Consider the following 27,888-nt stretch of genomic DNA (forward strand, 5'->3'; position numbering starts at 1 on the left):
TGTGCTAAATCTCTTTACCATACAAGTCCATAATTTCCAAATGCTGTTTTACAAAGCACCATCTTGTTTCCTTACACTAATACTATTTCTTTCAACAATATTATGCCCCAGTCAGATTAGCATTTATGAATGTCACCAGTAAAAAAGAACATTGTTTGACTATCCTCTTCGTCTGGAGCTTTAGAATTAGGATCATGTGGTTTTATGGTTTAATCTGATAGGGTATGACTATAAAATACCCTCTCAGTTGTTACGAAAGATAAAGAACTAAACTCACTTACTGAAGATACAGTGACTCAAAAGCCCTGGATTAGCCAAAAAGCGGGTTTATGAGAGATGAAATGTGATGATGTCCATCCATACAAATTTCTAACCGCTTTATCGGATTCAGGGTTGCAGGAGAGCCAGAGCCCATCCCAGGAAGCGATGGCACATGTCTGGATACAGCCTGGACAGAATACCTGTCCATCTCAGGGCAAACACACACACTCACCTATCGGTATGTCTTTGGACTGTGGGAGAAAACCTGAGCACCCAGAGGAAACCCATGTGAACACAGGGACAACACACGGACGCCACAGTGAAAGAGGGCAGTGCCAACCACTGTGCCACTGTTCTTTCCCATATGTGTCCATGTATAGAAGCATTTTCCTCTGGAGTCTTCTGTAAATTTAAAGATTTAATTTCTGACTGTTCTGACTGCATGCGTTTCAAAAAGAGACATGCAGTTTGTTGCAAACCGTGCTGGTCATTGTGCAAGAAGATTCACCTTTACATAGCTGATCTCAAACATTATGCACAATACAGAGACATGTCTGATAAAGCAACACAATTTCCAAAACAACCAAGGTTCATTTTGCAGATGAAACCTCACTGACTGATATGCAGAGAGGATAAAATGCACAAAAATCAGCTTTAGAGGGCTGACATGGTACAAGAGGAAGAGCGATTCAGCGAGAATTCTGAAGCCCCTGTGAGGTTCAGTGCATTTTGAGTGGTGTAAAACAGCAGAGGTAATGAAAAGTCAGCGCTTGAAACTGATATAAATTACAGCTTCCCAGTATTGTAGGAAGCATCAAACAGTATGGACCTGCATTCTAAATGTTTTAAAAGAAAATAGTAGTTTTTAGCAGTGCCTGTAGGTGATAGAACTGTGCTCACTGAGATCTTATTGCTGTGTCCGTTCACTGTGCTCCTTGATAAAATAACAAGCCTAACTTACAAAACTCCACTTACACCCATGTGTTTAATTTCTAAGAACTTCAATAAGAAAAACAGACACACAAAGGAATAAACTTTAAACCAACTGAACTAAAGCCTTCAGTATTTACTTTTCCTGTGACGTTCAGTACATATTACAAAATTTAGAAGACACTGCTGTTAAGTTATTTGAATATCACAGCTTTTTACTTGCTGTTTTCAAATTACCTAAAGCAGGGGTTCCCAGTTCGAGTCCTGTAGGCCCACATACCTGCTAGTTTTCATCCCAGCCCAGCTTAATGATCAAATTGAATGTAATGTAGCAGACGTGGTCGCTCCAATAAAGGTTCAAAGATGTGTAACTTTTTTCTAGTCAAAATTGTGAACTTTAATTTTGTTTATGAAAGAGTTAAATGGCGGCCTCCAGCATACAAGAGCTGAAAACAGTGAAGCTCTTCAAATTAATCCGATAATTAAGTCAACTAAGGGTTCAGGTATTTAACTGAAAGCTCAGCTGGAACAAAAAGCAGCAGGTGTGTGGTCCTTCAGGATCAGAATTGGGAAACCCTGACCTATTGCACTTCTTTATTGTAACAACTCACTAGTGCAGCCTAGTAACTCTTCTGCTTTCAGTAGTTAGTTCCACATACACGTTATTAGTACTATCCCTGTCTAATGAATTTGTAGGGCTGTCCAATGAATTTTTATCATAATGAAACTCAACGCTGGTTTCAAATTGAAAAACCATCTGCTCCAAGCTGCAGCTTTCAAGAAATACCTTTTTCTACAACCTATCAAACACGGTATGCTTATTGAGAAAACATCTGCTTTAAGCAGAATAAATTACATGTGCTTTCAATTATGCCAATAATTGAGATGCCTTGCAGCTTGAATTTCATTGCACTGATTGTGTACACTACTCACTAATATTTCCCCAAGTCTAATTCACGCGCGCAATCAATGTCGACTCTTTTCTTGCTACATGCGATGTAGTAGTTTCACATGAAGTTTTTTGAAAACGTCCATAGAAAACACATTCTTTCCTCATCTGTTTTACCTTATTTTGTTATGTAGCTCGTTGAATTCATATGAAATTTGAAAGTGGAAAATTCCACCCAAACTCTTATCTACACATATGTAATATTTTATGACATCAGTAAAGTGAATAATTAGAAACATTATGGATGCAATTTATTGAAATTCAAATACGGTTCATGCACCCTGTATTAAATTACCTATAAATTCTAACTATAAGATATTCAGATGAAAATGTGTCACTCTAAGCATTTTCATGGTTGAATCTGAATCTTTTTCTGTTTAATTTCACTTTGCTAGTTTATAAAATTTCTCATGAAGTGTAACATCTGAGAATAATTTGTAATTCACAGTTAACTTACACAGCTTACAGATGTTTTTCCCAGGTTGATTATAAATATGTAGACACAGAGAGTAAAGTAAGTAGATTGACATACAGAGAAATAGATAAATAAGAGTACAGTAAGTTTTTAAAAGCAAAAGTCTATTTATAGATATTTAAACTTATAGCTTTAAACAGAAGACACACCCTCCAAAAAAACAGTATTTAACTTTGCTGTGAGAGTTTAACTTTCAAAGAATAAAGACATCAGTGTGGCTTTTACAGGAGTCCATTCTGTAGTCTAGACTGGTAAAGTGTGTCTAAATTTTGACACTATATATGGATGTGTCCTCTGAGCTGTGACGTTTCAAATCTGAAATCAGTGAACACTAATTACAGTGCTGCAACCAACAAACAGGTTTTTAAAACCTTCAAGTTTATAACACATACTAAATGTCTTTGTGTTGTTTTCTCCAATAAATCAGTACGGGTTTCTTGATATAATAAACTAATTAAAGATGTGAAGCCTATAATGTATTCAGTAAAATAATTAAATTCACTTGGCAAAATAACACAGGAGTTTTCCTTTTGTGATACTATTCAATAAGTGGGTAAGCAGGAATCAATGACAATAATTCAAAACATTGTATGTAGCTTAAATCAATTTTGCTATTGGGTGTTAATTAAATTTCTAATTAACATTGTAAATTCTGGCTTGTGATCATATTGACAACTCAACTTGCTCTTTTATCAATGGGGTTCACAAAGGGACTGTACATCACTGATTTATGTTTTCCAAAGAAAACGTGGAAACCTTGAATTATATTAACTTACTTCCAACATCCACTCCTCAAAAATTATACACCCTGTTCCCATAAGAAGATTTTTCCACAAGAAAAACCCACACGCTGTCTAAGCTTATTGCTTCATTAGTTCTCTCTGTATTTTAAGAAGCATCTCAAAGACCAGCAGCTTGCTAGCAGAACAGTTTCCCACACATAATGTAGTACAAGTGGAATACCCACTGCTGTCATCTAGGAGAATCTGATACACAGCTATTATTCATGAATCAAAATAATTCTGTGCTAAAATAAGTCTAATTTTAAAAACCAGATCAACTTTAAAATGTTGCTAATAAAACCTTAAATTTGCTCTCTTCATATGAGCTTCTGTTATGTTGCACATTCACACTTTAGCATCTATGAACTTTTGATAGTGTATGAAGGACAAACGTACACACTTTACTTCAAAGGGAATTCATTGGGGAGCAAAACACTAGCTCCTGCAACATCAACTAAACTTTCAGGCTCCATAAGTCCTGTGACTGAAAAGAAGAAAGAAAATAAAGTACAGATGAATAACATTAAAAACACTTTGCTATGCATGCATGTCGTTCATTGATTTTGCAAAATATGACCAAAGGAAGTAAATTATCCACTTTGATATTATGATGGCATGACCACAAGAGATTTTTCATAACATAGTGCTATCATAACTGGGTGGTGGGCAGTGCAGCACTTACAGTAGTTTCACCTGATAGATTGCAATCACTGTGCTGGCAGCACATTCTTATCATATGAAAAACGCCATTTCCACACCCACAAACTGAACCTCAGATCCCCACTGGGAAGGCAGGAAAGTTCCCCATGCCATTTTATACCTAAATAAGGAATGACCGGGACGGCTGGTATAGCCCCTATGTCTACTGCAACTGGCACTGTTCAAAACCAGCAGAGACTAGAGATCATGTACTGAAGCACATTTTATATATATTGACACCTTTGCAGACTCCTTAACACATTTAAAACCACACTGTGGCAGGCTGGTATAAAAAGGACTGTAGCAGCAGCATATCCACCGCTAGAGGCCACCAAAAGGCCTATTTATGATTGCAAATAGGCTCACTAGGTGCTAATGTTTAAATCTGGAGATTATGCAGAGTTCCAATGGTGGCGGAGTTGGTTGGTAGCCATGGGGTAGCTTGAGAATGTTCTTGTTATTGGAAAACTTCAAAATCCTTGCAGTAAAGCCACCTTAACCTTACTTTGACAGCCATTGTATGAGGAAAAGACAAATTCCTAATGTGGATATTGCTAATAAAGTGATCTCATCTCTTATTGTGTGCGTTTATGTGCTCAAATCCCTGGGACCACCTGACCCAAGGGTAGGTTCTGGCACACAAGCCCTTAGGGAGAATGTTAAAAAGTGCAGAGCAGAGTTTTGACTATTATTCCGCAGATCAGAACTATGATGGCCTAATTCAGGAAGCAATGACAGTTGCAGTTGCTTTGAACAGTGCCTGTTGTGATCGAAGATGGCTTACAAAACTACAAGCATAGAGTGCCATGACCATGGGAACTGTTAGACATAGGTCACAATAATAGGTCCCAAAACAGACAAACGAGAGCAATGGTCTGTACAGTGAGGAATACACAGGCCCAAGTGCTGGGGGACTAGCATGGCTGCCAAGGTTACATTGCCACCTGAACTCCTGATTGTTTCAATTTACAAACATACACCGATCCCTCGACTTACGAACGAACTTGTTCCTTAAAAAACTGTTGATACGGTGATAATTCTTAAAAACGGATATTCCCATTACTTTACATGTTAAACCTTCCAATTCATTCCTGGGAATTGTAAAATCACTCATTACTTGTTCTTACCAGTGGACTGTCTAAGTAAGAACGCTGTTGTTTGGTTTTGATAATTATTGTACCTAATATCTAGTACCATACTTAACAAGATAAATAAGACCAGATAAAATGTGTAAAAAGTCTAAGATTGCAGACACACTGGGGACTCGTGTTGTGAGAGGTCATGCTATGAGGATGGCATCTTCCATTTGGCTATGAAGGACGTCCCTCTGTTGTAGCGAAAATCTCTTTCTAACCAGACAAAAACGGGTATATAGAGGCATGCTTCGTTCATTTCCTTTATGAATAGTCAAAATGCATGAATCATCATAAATCATAAATGTATTCATTTCATAAATTAAGGGATAGGAGACCTTGTCTGATTAAAGACCTTTCCAGTAGTGGTCTTTAATTCCCTGCTGGAGACTGAACCTGGAAAGACAGAAACTGGCCTCATCTATTCTTCAGGGCCTGTTTGTCCAAGTACAGCAATATTGAACTGCGCCTTTGATAACATGGTCAGGTTCCTCACTGACTGCATGTCTGAAAGCTCTCTCATCTTCAGAATGATTTATTTCCCTTCATATTACTTAAGACATTACAGGCTTTAAGTACTACAGTTTACATATCTATCAAGGTCAATAGTGAATGCATTGTACAGCAGAAGCCAGGTTGCTTCTCTTGTTTTCTTGATCTCTGAGCAGCCATTCTGCTAGTGAATGTTTTAGGCAATTATAATGCTGCATAAAACCTTCCTTCCTCAAAACAATTTCTGAGAACAGAATGATGTTTAATTAAATAATAAGTCATAAAAGTACTTTTTGACAACTACTTTTTTAAAATCTTTGCTTTGATACAATACAATAATTAAAATAGACTTGCAGAATTGGCTTTCTAAGTGGAAAAAACAACTCTGCATCTCCTTTTTTTTAAAAAAATAAGCAAATATGAATGAAAAATAGGTATCTTACAAATATTCTATGACTCAATCGATAGTCAAAGTGCTGCTAGAAAATACAATTCAAACTCAGTTTTCTGTTCTAATATGAATGCATGTTTTAACAACAAAGGATTGTAAAAAACTTCAGAAAATTAAGTTTGATCATAGAATACTTCAGTTCTAAAGATATCTGTAATGTAATTCTGCATATTTACTTTGTGCTGACATATGGGCCTACACAGTTCCACACGCAGAGGATTGACCAAATTGGTACACCACTGAAACAGTATCATTAGCCATTTGGAAAAATGCTTCAGTGCATTGGGCACATCTGTTCCCCAGGAGAGTCTCTGTTCATTGAAATGAGATGAAAAGCAAAAGGCATTTATCTTGGAAGTTTCAAAGGTAGTGCCACTGACTCCGCCAGGAAAGTACGTTCTTGTGTCACACTGATAGCAGTGCAGGGGAGTGCCTCTGTTCTTTTTCTGATATATACAGTCACTCCCTAACCACGACAGTGTCTGTGTTGTGTCTTTCAGTGCTACCAAAGTGCAAATAGCCCAAACCTATAGAAATAAAATTCTAAAAATATACCCACTCACATATCAACAACAAGCAACAAAGGGGGGGGGGGGGGTGCATTTTAGTTTCAGAAAAGGGTGTGAAGGGAACTCTTTATTTATCATTTATCACAAAAAAGAACTTAATTGTATTGTATGCAAGTTACATTTTTCTTATTAGTCATTGCACGTTTTGTCTCTTGGTGCCTCACTACAATCCGATCCCTGCTCTCTCTTACAGTACGTATTATCCCTAGGAAGAAACACACACAATTTGACAATAAGCTTCCTCAGAACCCTGAATGTTCATTCAGCACACTCACAAATACTTTCATGCTTTGGCTTGTGATGTTTTTACTACAAAAAAGAAAATGCTTCAGACCACTGTTTCAAGGATTTAGTTCAAGCTGGTGTAGGAACGTCTGTATGTGAGTGTTAAGGTGCATGACCTTTCTGAGTCCATGGCATATTTTTAAAACACAAAATAAAAAGCAAGGTGGTCTTCAAATAGAATAGATACAATACAAACGCATGCACTTACTTTACATTTTTAATTAATCCCTGTCGTTAATTGTGCTGTTACTATGTATTGAAATGAGTGCAGATGCACTGTGAAACCACCTTTCACAACTTTAAAACTTCACAGTGCTGAATCTGTATGAGGGCTCAGAGTTTTACAATATTATAGCTGCCGATATCTGAAAGGAGTTATCTGAGGTAACTCCTTAATAACTCTGCCCATGTATGATAATCTATAGATGGTGATTAACTAAACTAATGTTAGTGAGAGATTCTCACTAAAACACATTCCTGTGAAACAGACATCCCAATGCCACAGATGACACCATAAAATGTTGGCAAATAATCCCAGATTCACCTGCTCCTCCATTCAGCACATATACAAGATCTGCAACCCAGGTGAAATGACTTATTCTGCAGCCAGCTCCTGTAAATATTTCCTTTGGCACCGGCTTGTAAAACACTGGGAATTAGAAATTAAAATAACACTTTGCTCTTCTAACTCACTGTCTCTTTTATTACTGAGAGGTCCTTTCATATGCCTTAAGAGTACCCTGCATCTCAAATATAAGAACTTGCTTCACGAACACGAGGGTGTATTTAAAAAATATTTAACTTGGCAATCATATCACGACTCAGTTCTAATTGGCCCTCTAATGTCGAACAGCATTCCCAAAGTTACGATGCCTGAACCCACGGCAGCTTTCCACTGTATTCATCATCTTCCTCCAACTTCTGCTCTGCCCTCTGAGGAATAAAGCCCCCCCTCCTCCTCACTGCAGCCCACAGCCAGTCTGCACTTTCTTCAGCAGACACCGAGTTCCTTAAACTCGCCTGTTCCTCTCCCTCCCTTTTCTGCCCTCACATTTCTTTCGGATTTCTTCCTGGGCATTCAGTCCTCAGCCCGAGGCGGTCCAGCAATTTTCATCCCTCCACCCTGTGCATCGCACCTAATTCCGCTCTCCCTTTCCCTCGTGTCGTTCCTTACCTTCCTCGAGAGTCCAGTCCAAACACTCTGCCCCTTTCTGAAATTATTTTTTCCACTATTTGGTCCAAACCAATGGCCTACCATTAAGCACAATTTAATCCTGCTTAATCTTACTGGAAGATTTATTTTTATTCCATGTCATTCTTCAGAGACACCTTGTGCAACAGCCTGACTTTAGGATTTCTGTTTTTTCTAAAAATAAAATCAAAGCAAAATGTCATTTTTACGGCAGGGATTGGAACATTTCTCACCAGGTTCGCTCCTGTCCTGCAAGAGCTTTATTATGAAAACCTCCCTGGAAGACATCAAGGAGTCCCTGCTTGTACTGTATTCGCACCACAATGCTGAATACAGCACCTTAAAAGATGACCTATGTACTGAATATATTTAGACGCCTTTCCTTATACTATTAATTTCAGAATACAGACAACTTGGTCAGCGGAAAATGATTTTGTTCTGAAATGATACTCAGGAAACAGAAGTCCTGGGCTCAGCTCTAAAAGAAAAAGATTTCTCTCCTGCCCAAAACAAACAGGGGACAAATAACTATTACTTCCAGTTAATGTGGCTTCATCTGATGTACATAAGGTATTTAAATTTACAGATAAAACATGCCCACTTACCGTTTCCATGCTAAACACAAATATACTCATTCTAGCTATGTCCACAAAACTTCATATTGGGCTTTATATGGAATACAAATAAATCTATGGATTAATAGAACAATGAATCAGTTCAATTCGTATCGACAGCAAATTAAAACCGAAGTCCTCTCTAAAAGAAATATGTAGAAACTTACATTCCCCAATACTGTGTACTTTAATTACTGTGCAGAACTATTCTATTGACACAGATAAACGAAAAACACCAATGAATATATCAAAATTCGAATATACCAGAGATTACTTTGAAGGCATTTAAAAAATAACACCTGAAGAAGGCTTCACGGCCGAAACGTTGTTTTCTTTCTTCTCTTTTCAGCATGGAATAAACCTATTACTTGTCCATTTAAAAAATAAGTCTGTTATAGTCAAGATAGGGAGTGTTCATTTTTTCTAAACACAAAAGCAGAGGTACAATGTACGCCCAGCAGGTCAAACTTTCGCATGTCCATTCGTGTTCATATTTTCAGAAAATTAGAACTATGACGACAGTCTCATATCCAAGGCAGCGAGTCATTTTTATTCAAGACATCAGTGTTTTGAATAGTCATTTATAAGAAACGTTAAAAAAGACACTGCGACACCCTTAAAATATAGATACAGTAAATTATATTCTGATTTTATTACACTTAAGACTTCTCGTGAAATGAACACATTCTCCAGAGGACCAACCACAGTAAATGCCCTTCCAGCCACAGATTGACTGGGCCTAAAAATAGACCACTGCATCGTAGAATCTACAGCCTGTCCCGTGAGCCCAATGGGATTGCACTGGGTGCAGGCCACCCAGCTCCATTAATGCTGGGCAATGGCCTCCTCTCGTTTCTCACCTCTCTTATCAAAATAAAATACAGGAACTGCATTAAAAAACCCTTCGTTCCATAGGGACATAATTTCCCCTTAACAATTTTCTGACCTGTACAGAATTACATCAAAGCCACAAGGGGAAGAAGTCATTAAATCTTTACATGGATATTGAGATGAATATTAATAATTGATTCGGTGCCTGCTTCCACATTTATTGAGATCGACTCAGAAAGCGGTGCGAAACGTGTTAAGCTTGGAAACAAGCCACTGGAGGAGTAATCAAGAAATGTGCATGCCTGAAAGGTTACAACCAGTCTCCACTCCGAGAACAATATGTATGTACCTGCAGAGCATGCAGACATGCAGAGAAGTTAAGGTAAAAATAATTAACTGTTTTAGGACCCGGGCCTGGCTGGGGGCATAGAATCAAAGTATATCAGGCAATGAAAAGACAGGAGAAGATAAGATGGCTGACATTTGTTTTTTCTCAATTAACCCGGGCCAGTCCCTTGTCAGTTAAGAAAGCCCTATGTCAGTGATCTCAGGTCTGTCAACCCATTGTCTAAGCATGGGGATGGCAGCTCCTGTCCTGACAGAAGCAAAGAGGAAATCAGTGTCCGAATTCCAGCTTCCTGGACATCACAGGACTGCTGTTAAATACATAGCAATGAACACAGAATATATCCTGTCCTCCATTCCATCCCCCACCTCCAAACACTCCCCCAAAAGCTTTCTCTTAAGTACTAAAGACGAGAAGCCACAATGCGTCTCCAGTGAATTTTCATTTCAGCCATGCTCGACAGAAGGAGTTCAGATCTGTGGCTAACTGCGATTTGGCCAAGGCTCACCAGTCAGCAGTTAAAGGTACTGTCTGTGTTGCAGTTCACCGCTAAGAAGGAGGTTAGGATTTGTTACATGTTCACCGCTTTTTTTTTATTCTAATTGAAGGGTGCCCTTTATGTTTTCACCGCTGATAACCAGATACATTCTTCTCTATCAAAGACAGATTTTCCAACCACTGTTAAAGACCAAAAGGGAACCAATTGTGCCTTCCTCAGCCCCTATTCTGGAGCAGAGCCCTGTTTCAACACATCTGGCTCCAATTATCACCCCATCCTGCAGGCTCACAGAGGCCAAAGGCCCAGGACAGCACAGGCTGTGAACCTGAGGGGGATATTATAGGGCTTCTCTGCCGAGGCAGGGGTTAAAAGGGAAAGCTCCAGAAACAATCTGGAAAGCAACGATCAAACATGACCATTTATACAGGGAAGAAACAAAGCCTTCTTATTCAATATACTTTACGAAGGTGCAAGTAAGCTTAAAAGTCATTAAATGGTGCAATGTACAGCAAAGCACAGCCTGGTCTTTGTTTGGACGGGGAGGCTGACACTCCTCAGATTTGTACTGAACCCTGGGACAGTCTTACAGAGCCTTCAGGCCTGCTATGTGGACTGCTGCCTTGTGGGAAAGAGCTAACACGAAGATCAGCCAGACAAAGACCTCACTGATCCTCCTGCAGAAGAGAAGGGTGCCCCCAGCTTACATAAGCACAGAGCTCTCAGACCTACATCCATCCATCCTCACAAACTAACAGTTTTCTGCTATAGAACTGATTTATTTGACAGAATCATTATATGAACTGTCATAAAATGATGCATAAAACACAGCTGCTCTAAAGTTGTTGCACTAATTTACATACAATTGCTCTATAAAACGGTTATAGTTGATAGCCATTCACTTCGTTTGCAAACTGCATGTCACAGTGGAAAGAATCTTAACTCATGACAAATGAGCTTTACAATGTCACTATTTCCAAAGTAATGGAGAAACAAAAGCAAAGCAGTCAAGAAAAAGAATACTTTGCACCAGGCAGAGAAGAAACTGCTTCCGAAAACACTTAAAAAAACTTTAAAAATGCCACCTAAATGAAGGGATCTAAATGAACGGATTTGGTTTTGAGTCATGGCATCTGTAGTATCATATGAAAATATAGGCGATTGCTCTCAGGTTTACAAATCATGACAAAAAAAACTAGTAATGATAAGCGTACAAACAAAAATATCCTCTGAAAATTTGCTTCAAACATTTATCTGTAATATTTTAAAACATTCCGGTGTGGACTCCTATCATATGCATAGAGAGATACACGTGGACAAATGCTGTTGTGTATGCCCGTATACCCCTCTGACGAACAACAGTGGAGTGTAGCAGCACAAAGCCAAAGTGTGTTCATGACACCTGTGGGCCAGTAGCAGTACTGTCAACTCTCTACCTCTGTTAGCGGCTGAATCCTGAAATATCAGAGCTCCCCACTGTCTGCATAGCTTTGGTAAGCCTTAAACCAGAGTGTGCCTGTGAACACCTTCAACATTAGCATTATAAAAAATAAGAGAGGGCTAGACAGCCAGGATGAGCCTTTCTTCCTAGGTATCACAACATCACACTCTTTGCAGGCACCCAATTACAACGTCAGCAGCTTGTGTTAGGTTTCATTCAGGCAAGCTGGGCACTGGCGCACCGCACACTGCCTCAGCAGGTGAAATGAGTGGATCCTAATTCAGAACCTGGTCAATTTAATCAGGTTTTAAAACTCAGCAGTAGAGTTGACTTCAGCCTTTACTTTTCATCCAAGTTATACAATTTAATTTCAGGAAAACTAGAAACTTTATATCTATCCTACATAAAAAGAGGATTTTGCCAATATCCTTCATATAAATTATTTTTTCATATATAGGACATATATTTTCATATATATACGACATGAAAATTTAAACAAAACAGGTCAGAAAGCACACAAGCTTTAAGTCTTGATGTGAAAATTAATTTCACTACACTGCCTATTCCGGGGAAGCTGATAAAGCAGCATTCATTTTTAATAAAAGATAAATATTACATGCATCTCAAAGCTAGAATTTCATTTCACTGCAAAACTACTTAATCTGAAAATTTGCTGTTACCAGCGTTATAAGATTTTGTCCAACAAAAATATACAGTTTAGAAACCAAAGACGGTGAGAAGCCCACTCTTCCTTTTGGAGTTTCAGTGGAGGTTTGAAATTTTAGAAATACTTAGAAGAACAGATCTCATATCCTAAAACTCAACAGTTCATTTCAGAAGTTAAATACTACACTAATGCAAAACATAACTTACGGTTAAGGTTACAGATTCACGTCATAAGATTCAAGACACCTCACACTGTAGTTGGGAATGGATCTTGTCCACTGACCAGACCTATCAGCTTCAAATTAAAGATAATGAGTACAACTGTATTGGTGTCGCTTTATACACGTATAAGGTATAATTATAAATCAATTAATTAAAAATACTTTCTTATAATAATAAAAAATAAAAATAAAAAAGCTTCAGTACTTTAATAAACAACTTCCCTTTGTGGCAGAATACTTTAAATCTGAAGCAAAGAAAGAGGACTCATTTTCTGCAAACTATCATCCAAGCCTTTCACTTCAATGTCACATACTGATGATGACAACTCAGCAACCAAAATTAAGTATGTTCTGTTTTGATTTTTCATTGCTAGTGGTATTTTTGCTGCCAAAGGACATCCAGTATTTTAGTGCAGCCACCCCTCCTTAATTTTCAGTATTTCAAGTGTCCATTCTAATGTCACCAGGTGGAGGGGAATTGAATAAGATATGATAGCAAATTAAACGTGATACTCCACATTTTCTTCTCATTAAATCAGTGTTTTCAAAACCTGTTTCCTGGAATTGTTTTACTTTTACACATCATGCAATCTATATCATTAATCAGACCTACGACACTGGTCATCATGACAACAACTGGTCAGAAGCACAAGAAATTGTCTTATCATCTTTCTGCAAAACCTAATATTGCATCTGCTCATTGATCTGTTTGAGATATTCTGCACAAGATCCTTTAAAATGGGTAGCAATTCCAGATCAAGTTTGTTCAATTTAGGACTTTCGTTTCCAGCTCATGGCTTGTAAAGAATAAATAAGCACTTTAACTGAAAACAATGCCATTCGACAACAAAAAGAAGCAAGTTCTCCTTCTTAGGTTTAATGCTTATGAATCCTATCCAAAGTCTGGAATATTGATTTGGATATTGATAAGGAGCTGTGCACAGTAGAACATGAAGCATGTTAAATTCTTAGCTTCCGCCTCCACAACTCCACTGACAAAAGTGATGACCCCCCCCCAATCAATTCTGTTAATGTTGAATGATTTCAAAGGAAAGCACCCTGATGTCACAGAAAATCCAATCAAACAGAAAATACTAGCTCCCCCATCCAGAGACCACTGATTTTTCTATTGAAAAAAGTACAAGATTCCCTGCTTATTAAACATACAAGGCCGGTGAGGTGGCTCTGTGGCTAAAGATCTGCACCTGTGGCTGGAAGGTTGCCGGTTCGTATCCTGCGGCTGGCAGAAGAATCCTACTCCGTTGGGCCCCTGAGCAAGGCCCTTAACCCCAACTGCTCCAGGGGTGCTGTAAAAATGGCTGACCCTGTGCTCTGACCCCAAGCTTCTCTCCCTGTCTGTGTGTCTCATGGAGAGCAAGTTGGGGTATGCGAAAAGACAAATTCCTAATACAAGAAACTGTATATGGCCAATAAAGTGATCTCATACAACCTTTTTAGCTTCCAGCTGATGCATTTTGAAAAAGCGTGCCCCCGACAAAGATAAAATTCTCCTGCTTTTCATCAAAATCAATTTGGCAAGATATTTAATCTGCATGTGTTGGAAGAATGCCAGTGCACATCTTGTGGGCTGCAAAGATAACTAAGAACAATAATTCTGAGCTGTTATATAGTGATTTTCCTCTCCAGTGCAATGCACATAGGACATTCACCCTTATATAGGGTATATATACCTATAGGGTATAGAATGTGTAGGTTCTTTACCCACCACTGAACCATATGACCCATCTGGGAGCAGCACACCTATTGTTCTCCATTGTCTGACTAGGCAGACCTTAAATATTCAATATAAGCACCTTCTACAACAGTGTCCCCTGTCACCACAATGGGGTGTCGGGTTTAAATTCCTACTCCAGAGTTCCTGTACAAAAACAGTTGTGTCATCAGAGGTCCCAGTATTTCTGGGTCACATAATGCTGGACACCATTTTGTCTCCAGAGAAGACAGAGCCATTTCTTTTGGGCCAACGGGATAAAATTATTTCCTGCACTGAAAATATATACCAGAGCTGTGTAGATGGCAGATTCTTCAAGGTTATTTCTCAAGCAGTTGTATTTGCTGCATAGTTTCTTGTGCAGATAACCTAACTTTATAAGGCTGTTTTAATTAAATGATTTAGGATATAGATGTTTCTTGTGACCTTTAAGGTGCTCATTTATAGTTTGTCAATGAAAGCAAATACTCAGCAGAGAATTGACTTCAACTGGAGAGGTATGCATCAACAGTTTGAACACAGAAAACTCAAGGTAATATGGGAAATACGGAAAAAAGGAAAAACTTGATTTCCATCTCATTATAGTAATTGCAGATTTGAGAGAGAAAAACTGAATTTCTTTAAATGCCATATCAGTGTCTTATATGCAGGATCACACACAGAGCAAACAGCAATAAAGTACACCCGATACCAAGCACAGAATCCAAAATCTTTTGATTTGAATTTATTCCTGGTTTGACATGAGAAGGTCCTGTGAAAATGTTTCATCCTGGTTGAAAGCTTTTCAAGTTCAGAATGCATGTCTTTAGTCATGACTCCCCTGTGATAGATTGTAAGATGTTCAGTGATTCAGCTCGTAATTTTAGAGATGCAGTAAATCTAACAGAGAGCATGCAGCCTTGTTTAAATACAAGCAAATCACAGCATCCGACACATGGACGAATTAAGTGTCCTGTCAGATTTTATTACAAATCTACAAATGTTTTGCAACTGCAGGTGCTCCTTAAAGTTAAAAAAAATGCCTGAAAAGCAAGCTCTGTTCAACAGCATTATCTCACTGTTAACATCTCCGTACTTGTTGGCCAAGCAGAATCTCAATTCCGCATGGCAGTGCACTTAAACCCAAGGACAAGAGGCACTTCTGCACACGTTATAGCAGTATCGAATAAGCTCAAAACTACAGGAGAGACATTTAGAACCAAAGCTACTTCTTTGACAGGATTGTGGGAGTTTGAAACAAGCTACCCAAACCTGCTGTTGAAGCCGAAACACTGGCTGCCGTGAAGAAACAGCTGGATGAGTTCTTCAGATCCCTGGATCAGCTACTAACTACCAAATAGGCTAGATTGGCCGAAATGCCCCCTCTTGTTTATAATAATTCCTTAACCTCCACCAGTCTTATTTAAACATCAGGCACTAAACATTTCCAGCCAGTGCCTGAGCACAACTTTTTCGCAAACATGTAATCCCTTATAGAGCCTCCTAAACATTTTGTGTTAAAGCCAAAGTATACAGGTCCAATGCATTGTCACTGATGTTGTAGAATTTGGAAGCTTTTACCATATAGTTTCTTCGACACAAAGGAATGTGTGACACTGTGTACGAGCCTGTCACCTGCTTCCAAAGATCAGAACGTATTTAAAAAAGAAGATTTAAAAAAACTTGCATTGCCCAAGTCTACATGTGTGCACTTTGGACGCCGTAAGCAACCATTTTTGATATTGCAACTTGAGGATGATAACATACTTCCAAACACACTACTTCCTACCTGTCTGTAGGTGCAGATGATGATCTCTCTCAGGTGATAGTGCATCGGAGTCATGGTCTCGCTCACAGCATCCAAGGCCATATCAACCTCCTTCTTCATTCTGTGGCCCTCAGGGAGGAGTCTCACCAACTGCATGACAACCTGAACAAAAAGGGGTTGATTTACATGCTGAAAAGTGTCTCTGTACCTCTTTCGAATTAAGAAGCAGGAAATTATTGTCATAGAGAAGCTTATGTGGAGACAATTACTAAAACCGTCCCAGAATACAGGGGAATGCCACTGTTTAACATGTGCGCATTATTGAATGAAGTGATTAATTAGATCTACTTTCTTTGTTTCTTTTTTGGTTCTAGTATTACATTGTCGGAAAACCGTCGATAACCTTGCTTGCAGCACGCACGTGACAACTGAAAAATAAAAGACGGTCTTTCCCTTTATGCAGCTTCTATAAAAAAAGAAAAGACTGAATTAAAAAGGAATACAGAAAGAAGCCGATTGGACATAGAGGCTGTGATACTGTTGCAGAAGAGAAAGGCCATTGTCATCCTTGGAAGCTGAGAATCAAGCTCAGTGTAACATTTGTAGTCATTCTGAACCAACCAAGAGTCAAACACCTTACAGAGGAAGTGATAATAATGGCAAGAGTGAGGTCAGGCACTCAGAATATGATAGATGTGAAAAGTCAGCATAAACACATTTTAATCATCCTTTCAAGCCACTGTGAGTGTGCAGAAGGCCCCAACTGCATCTCCAGACAACTCATACTTAAAATACAGAATATCAGGTTGCAAAGGCCCTCTTCCAAAGTGGTGACGTGATACATTCAATCCCTTTCTCTACCACTTCCGCGAAACAGACACGCACAAAAAAAAGACCATCTACAAAATTAGAAACGAGACAGCGCTGAGAAAGGGAGGATTCATGCAGACAGGTTTCCATCACCCATACTAATTCAAACCAGTGGCCTTGATTTTGCTGACTGGAATACCTTAAACAGTAGCGTCGTTATAGTGGATGTCAGCCTGCAGACATGACATCAGAGCCTGACTGGGTGGCACACACCCCTCAAGGGCTGCATGAAGAGCCGTCTGTATGATGTGATGTAGTAAGCGTGCCAAACTGCCATCCCAGTCAGGGACTCTAGCACACAATTTATTGCACTGCCTCTAACACTCTCCTTGGAATCACCTGAAGAATGTAAGCTGCAAAGATTTCCAGCCCTGCACATGTGAACTGTCTATTAATAAGGCACAGCTACTTTGCACCTACTGGGAGAGGGGAAAAAAAGGAATGCTGGTACTTTCAAGTGGTCGCCAATAATGATGCTTCCACTTGAACCTCACAAACCTTCACCACAGAGCCAAAGAGAACGAGTTTGCTCACTGCGGGCAGGATGAAAAGGCTGTGCTCAGGACAGGGACATCTTTGTATTCCTGCAAATGAGCTTGCACAAGCAAGCCAGAAATAAGCAGGACTGCACGTCTACTGAAGATCAAGCTTACGATGTTTCCTGACACGGCTCCTTGGCAACAGAACTCCAGAATTTACAGCAGTCTTTAGAATGAATCACTTCAGACAGACACAACCACTGGAATACCACTGTCTACTACTGGACAAATCAGACCACTTCTGGTTCTGTTTAAAAAGATGATACAACTACAATGTCTATAGATTCACCTCAACACATTTAATGCCCAAGGGCTCATTTTGTCTCTCAAATAGATGCTTTTTGAGATATAAGCTAAACAACAAACACAGATTACACACTACTTGGAAAAACTATGTTTATTGTTTTGTTCACCTCAAAGTCAAAGAAATACACTAGTGCTTTTTTAAAAAAAAAAATAAAAGATTAGTTATTGTTTGAAATAATATTCAAGATAGAAAGATAACCTGGTCTTTAAAACAGAATATTGTGCTAATGACAGTTTAAGCATTGACATGAATTAAGTGTTTAAAATAATTAAACCAGTGCATGTCATTCTAATGGAGAACAGCCCAATGAATAAGCTATCAAAGATATCAAATAGAAAAGCAATGTTACCTCAAATTCCCCTTTTGTGTATTTGGCATCAGGAACACTCACTATTTCATCTTCACTGAATTCAGGAAATCCCTGCAAAATGAAAGGAGGCGATTTGCTGAAATAATGTGACAGCTGGCATAGATTTCATTCCAATAAATGACTCATGCCCAGTGCAGTAAGCAAACAGCTACCCTATAAAAGACAGCTGAGAATGGAATGTTTGTGTTCATGATGTCATTCATGATGGATGAATAACATCATAACACATCTGACAGCCGCCTGCAAGAGCCCTGTGGACACCTTTATTAGCAAGAGGCAGAATATCTCCAAATACAGTATATACTATCATTACACAAAACAGCTTTCCTTTTGAGTCAACTGCTTGGTTTCAAAGAGCGATAAAAGCAGTCTCTCCACATGTACTAGGAAGCAGCACTCACTTAGAAAATAAAACCCCACATTCCTCACAGCGGTAAAAGAATTTGACTTCTCCTGTTTACTTTTCATTCAGCCACCCCCTCACAGGAAAATAAATGTTTTCGCAGAAGCGGCTGTCCCTTGTCCCCACTGGGCACCACACATGGGATGGCGCGGTGGGGACTTCGAGACGGACATACGTTGAAGTGCCAGAGGATGAGAGTGGCGATGACCATGGCGGTGGTGGTGCTGCCCTTGCCGTTGTGGCAGTTGAACACAAAGGCAGTGCGGGAGTCCTCTGCCAGGGCTGCCTTCATGGCCTCCATGAGCTGGTCAAAGTCCTGCAGACCAAACAAACGCGTCAGGGGCTGTGCTCAGCGCACCCACAAAGCACACAAGAGGCTCCCACACAGCATCTGCCGGGCGGAGATAAAAGGTCCAGAAAAACAAGAATATGCAGTGTGGAGGTCTGGAAAGGGAGCTGTGGCTGTAATACATGAAAGGCCGTCTGGCAGGGAGGAAAGCTGTTATGATGCTCTTGGTTATTTGTTACCGTTCTTTTGTTGAAATCAAAATAAAAACCTGATCTAAATACACACTCAAATGTATTGTCTTCATATGATTAACAATAAACAGTTTGTTTACTTCAGTTATATTTCAGAACAGGCAGAAACTGTTGTCTTGTAACACTGTATAGAGGGCTGCCTAAAAGAACAAGCTTCAAAGCCCAGCTCTGACACTGTAATATGATGTTTTCCACCAGAGGGAGGTCTTGCACACTTCCTGACACACTTCTATACATACCAAAAACCGAACATTCTTGCACTGAAACTCTTCATTTGCATCTTTTTCTAGACTACAGAAAAAAGACTACAAAATAACAGGTTCTTCTGTTTGCTTGCACTGCAGCCTGAGCTATTATTTTTGACTGAGGAGGCATATATAGACCACTCCTGAGGTCGCCCTGTGAGTTTGGAGTGTATCTTACCTGCTCCTTAGGAGCACAGCAGTCAGAAAGTGGAATGCGTTTGTACACCAGTCCTTTGCAAGTGCTCTTGTGCTGGTTGAAGATCTCTTGCACTGTCACACAGGTTTTAAACATTTTCATCTGCTTCTCCTGCTCCAGAGACACCTCCAGCCATTTCTGGGCTTTCAGGATTTCCTCTTTGACAGCAGTCTCCAGTTTCTAAGAGCAAGACGGACCATACTGAGTCAGCATCAGATGTTGTTCACCACAGGCAACAGAGGATAGAAATTTTCTGAAGGCTGATGCCTAAGTCCTGGATAAAAAAAAAAACAACTCTGGAGGACTGAACTTGGGTTCTCTGTGATCACCTGAAATTAGCAGCGTGTTTCCCAGCAGAAACTATACTTTGCCTCAATAGGGAAAAAAAAACTGTTAATCATTAGACATGATAACGGAGACCTCCATCAGGTTTCTTTCGGTTTATGCTTGGCTGCTCTGACACATTCTGTCCAACCAGCTGAAAAATACGTCATTTCCCACAAGACGCCTTTCTTTCAAGAATGGAGTTTAATAGGTCACAAAAACTCGGTGATGTACTCAAGACTGAGAGAAAAGGAGACAATAGGAGGAATCCCTATTTATGGGGGGATTGAGACAGAAGATGGACAGACGGATGACTCCCGCTCACTGCCTTGCCTCGATCTCCTGTGGACTGCTGGCGGGCACAGGGATGCGCGTCTCCAGCTTGGATGGCTCCCGGGGAGTGAAGATCTGGCCGTTGCCCTCGAGGACCAGCTCCTCCTGCAGGTTCACCCACAGGATGTGGGAGTACTTCCTCTTCTCATCCGTCAGGTATCCCAGCACCGCCCCCGCCCCCTGAACACACCAGCAGGCACTGCTCATTACATGTCAAAAAAGCGTGAAGCCCCTCCTGTCCAGGTGAGTAGCTTCTCACAACAGAATCACATTTCTAGGAACCACCTGCAGGCTTGGCTACTCCTGTTGTACCAAGAATACACTGTATAGTTACAAAAAATAAATATAAGCTATAACTGGCTGTTGTGGTTTTGCAGAGAACAGAAGAAATTAACCCGTTCCCAGTTCTGTATAGACAAGAAGCACAATACACAACTTTAAATGCAGATCAACAGTAATAAAAAGACAGTTTATCCCTACAACAGGAAAGTACAGCATACCTATCTTCAGAGCACAAAGTAATGTGAATAGCTGAGTCTTTTAACCAGACTTTATTCCACATGAAAGCTTATATTTAACTAGCAAGATATCACCCGCCTGAGGAACAAAAGATGAGAATTGAAGTTTTCTGATTCTTTTCCTTGTCAGTAAAACACAGCCATTCCCTGTTTTATAATACTCGGTATCAAGTTACACTGAACTGCATCTGTTCCCCTTTATTATCAGACTTCACCTATAATTCTTTGCTTGGGCATTAGGAACCCGGTGTCACACACTGGATTTAAAGACTTCTGAACTGACGCAAGGAGCAGAGCTCCTACCTCTGAATTTGGCTGTGCCATTCCATACACTGACATTTTGGGGACTCTTCTGAAGTTAGCTACTTTCATTTCTTTGACTGTACTTAGAACATCAGGAGCCAAAAAATCATCTGATACCTGTAAGAAAAGATAATCACAAGAAAAAACAATAATAAGTAACATTACAGCAAGCTATGTGTCTGCAAACAACAGCTGATAATAGCATGGCTGCACTTTTTTTCCCCAGAATACGTTTTGTGAACATTCTATTACCCTAAAAAGTAATACTCTAATCTCTAATTAAACACAAGTTTTGTTGAAATAGCTGTTTTTATTTGGAATCATGATGTACTTCTCCAGAAACAACTTAGATGGCTAAATTAATATGAAAAATGAAAACAAGATTATCTAATGGCTTCCAGAAGGCTTATCCAGGAAAATCTGTACTCTAAAAAGAAACAAGTGATAAAGCATAAAGATCACAGGTTAAAATCCAGGCTGTATCAGAGAATTAGAGAGGAGCCCAGCAGACCCCAGGTGCCAACTTGGCTGTGTATCATTAACGAGCTGTGCAATTTCATTATTTTAATCCTGAGCAGGAGCTACATCTGCCCTTCAGACAAAATCGAAAAAATTAAGAGGTGAGTGTCTAACTGCTCTTGTCAGGAGAGGCAGCAGTTCTCCGAGTCTTCTAGGTCACCACAAGGGAGCAGCCGTGAGTCACTGAAGCCATTCATGAGCTCCAAATGGGGCATTAAAAATAAAAATAGTCTAAGAAATTTTACGTGGTGCAATATAGAGGAAATGCCAAGAAGTCATTGAGCAAGCCCACCGTGTAAATAAAAAAAAAAAGTTTCCCCCAACATTCATCCATAGACAAAACTCACCAGCACTCTTGTTCCTTTGGTTACGAGGTCTGCGGGTGCTGACAGTTCTGATAAGTTCATACAGGCGAGCAGCCTGTAAACCCACGGGTGGCTGCACATCCACTTGCTGAAGTTCAGTGCGAACACCAAAGGGTACTGGAAAAACACAGCTCAAGGTCTGAACGCAGTCAACTTGCTCCATGAACAGCACAAGAGAAGCTCATAATTTTATATAGTTCCTGGATGCATCGTATGTACTGTATTTTAAAAAAGAGAGTAAATGCTGGAATCTTCATCTGAAATTAAAGATCTGGTCATTTAAGCAATCCAGCGAGGGTTTTTTTGTTTACAAACATTTAATATTTCTGAACAAATCCAACAACAGAAAAAAACAACATCTGTCACTTTTAGATGCAGGAAATGTAAGAAAAGACATACCTGCTCATGAAGATAGGCATTGAATGCAATCAGGTAAAAGTAACACTCCAGACTCTGCATTGTCCGCTGGAGAAAATACTCTTTGGTACTACTTCCCTGTTAATCACACAACAACGCTACCAGTTAGACGACAAATTCAAACAGGTCCGGAAGTTATCTAAGGTGTATACAATTGGCTTCATGACTCTTACGCTTCTAGATTTTTCTTCTATTTTCATCTGAAAGGCCTCATTTAGGCTTCTACAGTTTTCAGGCCATGTTTTCTTTTACATCATTGCAGAGTGGTACTGTATATACAGAACATGTATAACTGCTTTCGCCAGACTCACAGGCTTTCAAAGACTGCCCTGAACAAATTTCTTTTTCAAAGTCTTCTCCTTTCCTAGTAGCAGTAAAGTGATAGGTGCTTTAGTCATAATCTGCTGCTGAACTTCTGTAGCATCTAGTTTTTGCGACAATGGTTCACATTGGTCAAGCAGGGTCTCAACTGGACCCACTCCTCTCTCTCTCTCTCAGGTGATAATAACAGAACTAGAAAACCTGCCGGACTGAACTAAGCCACCACTGGGCTAAATTAAGGATAATTATGGCATGTGGGATTTATTGTAATTAGCTCAACAATTAATTATGCGATGAAACAGTTAATGAGACAATGGGTTCTTCCCAGGAAGACTTGCCCTCAGAGAATGGTTACCTCAGGAAGATCTCACCTGAATCTGATAATCCTCTCCAATCCCCTCAAGTTTTTTCTTATTTTCATAAATCGCTTCTTTAATGTCGTGCATTTCTGAGCAAAGAGCTATAGCACTGTCGACCTGTGACAAAAAAGAAGTTGTAAACGGGAACCTACTGGACCTCAAGTGATTAGCAATGTAAATTAAATTGGGTCATTTTTTTATTCAAAAACACTTTCTAATTAGTTAGCATATGTTGCAGCTCTAAAGACTTGTCTTTATCTGTTCTATATAAATTCACTGATCCTTACTATAACAGTAGTATCAGTAGTACACTGGTACCAATATGAAAGATACATCATTAAACATACAAATAAATTAAGGATCATCTAATGTTTAGTTCAATGTTTAGTCTAGCATTGGTCCTTAGTACATTCAATTAGAAATATTCACTGCATCTGAAAATATCAACCTCAAATATTTTTATAAATATTTTTTATAAAAATGTTAGAGGTGAGCTAAAATAAAGCTTTCACCTCCGATGAGTAATTTACAGTTACTTCAGCCATACAGTAGAGGGCAGTGCTGGCATTCGGATCCACAAGCACACACTTGTACTGTATACCTTAACACCAACAGGCAGTGGAAAATAAGTTTTAACTTTCATAAGTTTTAGTGATGAAGTTTTTCCGTTTCATGATTCATCACTAAAATTGCTTAAAAAGGATACTTTTTTCCTTTTTACAGAATCGAAAAGATATTTTGGTCAAATTAATATATTGTTTCCAAAGCATCTGTGCATTACTTAGTGAGATGAAGCACTCATATGATGTCAATAAAATTCAAATCAGTTTGATCACACAAAGCAGACTGAAGTGTTACATTCAGAAAAGTCAACCTCTTGTGGAGAAACAGAAATGCCATACAAATGTACAAAAAAAGAACATGGGAAGAGAAAACTGTTTGCGATGGAGGCTGAGCCCTTTACCTCTTCTATAACCCGTTGCCCATTTGGAAGCTTACTGACAAGGCTCTGGATGATCTGGAAGTGCACTTTTGGCGCTGCGCTGACAGTCTCGTCAACTCTGCAGACAAGAAACCGTGCTCAAATTCTTCACATGTCCGTGGATGTGATTTCTTTAAACTATAAGGACGCAATCTATCACAAATCCCATAAACCTCAGGCAACTGCTGGGCTCACTGTTGAAGCCGTCACGCAGAAAGCCGCCAACTCTTCAAAAATGACTGTGATCACGCCTGGTTCAGTCTCTGCTGCTTTTTGTTGTGCTTTGCTTTCTGATTACTCACCTTTAACTGGATTTCAGAAGTGCAGACAACACAGGAGAGTCCTATGCTAAAGATCAATTGGGCAAACCTCCTCCACACATAATAAAGGCACAGAAAACACCCCTAATGTAGCTTCTGACGACAACAGGAAACAAGGCATTCTCATATTCTGCAGCTCTCTAATGCAGACAGGAGATGCTCATCCTATGGAGTCACTCATTGTAAAACTTGATCAACCACCACAACTGAAGACATGCAGATCAATGGAGGCTTATAATATCCAGTCATGTCCATGAGCCCAGAAGATGAGCCAGGGAGAAGACTTTGTGAAAATGGTTGTACTTGCACAGTGTTAACTGTAAATAGCGCAGTATGCCTGTATTCCTGTTGTCTGTGCTGGTGAGGGAGGTTAGTGGGGAACTGCAGGCTTCTCGGAAGACAGGGTCTAGTAATTCACTGCTGAAAACTATAACAGCACATGACTGCAATACTGGACACGACTCCTCTTGCTTACGGAGGTTTCTCGGGAGCGCCCTTCAGATGAAACATCACCAGGGCACCCAGGATCATCGCCAGGGTAGTCCTCCCCACTCCCACTTGGCAACTGAACAGCAAGGCAGGTGGAGGTCGTGTCGAGTCTCGAATAAGCAGCAGATTCGGGTTCTCCTGCAATGGGGAAAGAAGGACGTTTGAGTCCTATAAATTCCACAGACAGGACCTAGTAAACAAAACAGTGCCCAAGCCGATACAAACACTAACCAACCTACAGGCACTGTATTTGTATATGACTGAATCATTGAAGCTGATGTCCTGGCTTCTTATAGGAAATGGCTGGATGGGATGAATTAACTACCAACTACTGCCTAGCAAGCCTGGTGTGCCTAATGGCTTTCTCTCATTTCAAAACCTCCTTCTGTTTCTTATTAGTGCACTTGTAAAGGCTACATTAGTCCATTACATAATTTAAATTTCACACTGCCTAAATAAAGTTCTCCCTCCACTTATTCTCTAGGAAAGGCATTTAAGCTGGCATTAGAAAAAGTTGTATGAAAAGAGGGAAATCTGTACTATGAAAAGGCCAATAACTAGGAAAAAAGACACCATTTAGTAAACAGTGCTGTTATGTTTGCTTATGGAACAAAGTCTATGTAGTCATCCACAAAAAGGAAATTTAAACAGCTTCTGTTTTCACATTCATAAAAAAAATAGATACTTTGCTTCTGCACTGGAGTGTTAAGCTAAAATAATGAAATTCTCAATATCCAAAACATTTTGAAAAGAATAATACAGGAAATAAAAAGACCAGTTCTGGAATTATTTTCTGCTAGTCCACCAGACATTAAAAGCAATATTTTATAAACTACAGTCTTGCAGTAAATGACAAAGCGGTCACATTGTGTGAGTGTAACAATAACATTTACACGGGCGCAGGATAAATGTGGAGGTAGTTAAAAGCTCTTGTGTACACTGTACAAAAATGGTTAAGACTTCAAAAAGACAAAGAACTGCACTGTCTGTTTGACACCTTGTCTCCAAAAGCAGATCTCCAAAAAAGGCAAAAAGAAAAAAGAGACAGACAGCAAGTAAAACAACAGGACAGAAACCAGACATTGGTATCAGGAAGAGCTTGCCTTGAAAGTTCACTGCCAAGGATTTCTTATAGTTTCTGACCTTAGAATCGTAGGTTCTAAATGCAGTGATGTGTTCAGTTTACCTAGTTCAAAACCTGCAGGTCATTGTTTTCTCAACAAATCCATCTTCTTAAAGACATGATGTTGAAAGCACTGAGAAAAAGCATATCTTTTTTTGTCAAGCCATTCTAAGGCACTAAGATCATAAAAAGTTATGAATTTGGCAGCACAATAGTTCTGCAGAATCTTATGCATGGCAGCTCTTTCATGCTATATCTCCCTACCTTACACCTTACAAGCAAAGAAGAAACATTATTTTTGAAAAGACTCTGTAAACAATAGTCTTTATAAAAAAAATATGTGAAACCCACCCAGTTACCTCCAGATATATTCTTTAAATACTGTATATCTTGAACTTGAAAGATTTACCAACTGAATAATGTGTCTTGCTCAAATAAATTCTCAACATGTTAGACTACAATCTTAATAGCATTGCACAGAGATCAAAGATACAGTAACCTTTGTTTGCCTTCCAGAACATACCCTGAGTATGTTAACAAAGCCATCAAACTGCTCTTCAAGTGGTGATCCCTCCATCGGCAATGGCAAGCGGTAGTATCTAGAAAACAGACTGAGCATTAATGGCAACCAGGACACTTCACAAGGAGTGGAGGACACAGCAAGGACGGGGTCTGCATTAGGGCTGGGCAGAATACCGGACTGGGTTTGCTTTCTTCACTGACACCCTGTTTTTCCCTTCCTGCTGTTAGACTGTACACATATGCACTGTCCATCATCTCTTGACGACATGTAAACAAAAAGAGTTCAATTCTTTAAACAAACAGCAATAACCAGCTGTATTACAGCTACATCCAAAGCTTGATCCAAAGATAATGCATCCTTATACAGTATATAAACAGATCATAAAGGGTTTTCATAAAAACAAGAGGGAGCACGTCACTAGCTAAACCGTTGTGATGTCATTGGTAGGTTCATACGGTATTCACCTAGCCTGTTTTATCATGTCAGAAAATGTAAGGCTTTGCATGAAACCAGATTAAGATGAAAATTATTCTTTGGCAATTTTAAAATTACTTTACTTCCTATGAAATAAAAGAGGTCAACAGATGATGGACTCACCAGCACTTAACTGGGCAAATTGAAAGCATAACCCTTTCTGAGCCATAACACCATGGAAAAGAAAATACCTCAGACATTAATAAACATCTGTACTTGACATGACCCCAGGCTCATTTCCACCAGTTTGTACTACTTTTCCTAAAAACACCATGAATGTTACATGCCATAAAATATTACTGTAACATCTCCAAAATATTATCCTGATTTATTTGTAAGAGCACAGACAGAGGCAAACAGTAAACTAATCAGAATGATTAATGCTCCCTGAATTATATACTGTAGGATATCACTTAACCAGAATCTATAACACCAGGGTTAAGAGTCCACTGTCATTTCATTGAACAATTCCTTAATGTGGTAAACTGGAGTTTTTTGGGAAATATCCTTAAACTCAAGGAGACAGTCTGCCCTTCTCAGACTTCTAAATGTAGATTCACTACATTTATTTTTAAATTTTAAGTTTCTATGTATGATGGTATGCTGAGCCACCACCCAATGTATTCTTAAAAACCCTAAGTACTATTTTTGTCCTCTGCTTTAAATTTACCAACATTCCAGCAAAACATCACCCATCCGACAGGGATTAAATCACAGGTTTGCAGAAACAATTTAC

The 27,888-nt window shown here is 39.3% G+C and overlaps 1 protein-coding gene across 1 annotated transcript in view; it reads right to left on the bottom strand.

Moving 5' to 3' along the window:
- Positions 1–27,888, bottom strand: part of pald1a (phosphatase domain containing paladin 1a) — a 63,678-nt gene that overhangs the window by 29,032 nt on the left and 6,758 nt on the right. Inside the window, exons 7-18 of the mRNA XM_088916513.1 lie at positions 26,679–26,754; positions 25,019–25,170; positions 24,206–24,302; positions 23,254–23,358; positions 22,544–22,639; positions 22,127–22,261; positions 21,261–21,377; positions 20,440–20,619; positions 19,765–19,962; positions 18,977–19,117; positions 18,378–18,449; positions 16,334–16,474 (exon numbers count right to left, since the gene is read on the bottom strand). Coding sequence (XP_088772639.1) covers positions 16,334–16,474; positions 18,378–18,449; positions 18,977–19,117; positions 19,765–19,962; positions 20,440–20,619; positions 21,261–21,377; positions 22,127–22,261; positions 22,544–22,639; positions 23,254–23,358; positions 24,206–24,302; positions 25,019–25,170; positions 26,679–26,754 — 1,510 coding nt within the window. The remainder of the gene's footprint in view (positions 1–16,333; positions 16,475–18,377; positions 18,450–18,976; positions 19,118–19,764; positions 19,963–20,439; positions 20,620–21,260; positions 21,378–22,126; positions 22,262–22,543; positions 22,640–23,253; positions 23,359–24,205; positions 24,303–25,018; positions 25,171–26,678; positions 26,755–27,888) is intronic.

Source organism: Atractosteus spatula, chromosome 5 (genome assembly GCF_055471065.1).
Source record: "Atractosteus spatula isolate fAtrSpa1 chromosome 5, fAtrSpa1.hap1, whole genome shotgun sequence".
In the NCBI taxonomy this organism is placed as follows: Eukaryota; Metazoa; Chordata; class Actinopteri; order Semionotiformes; family Lepisosteidae; genus Atractosteus; species Atractosteus spatula.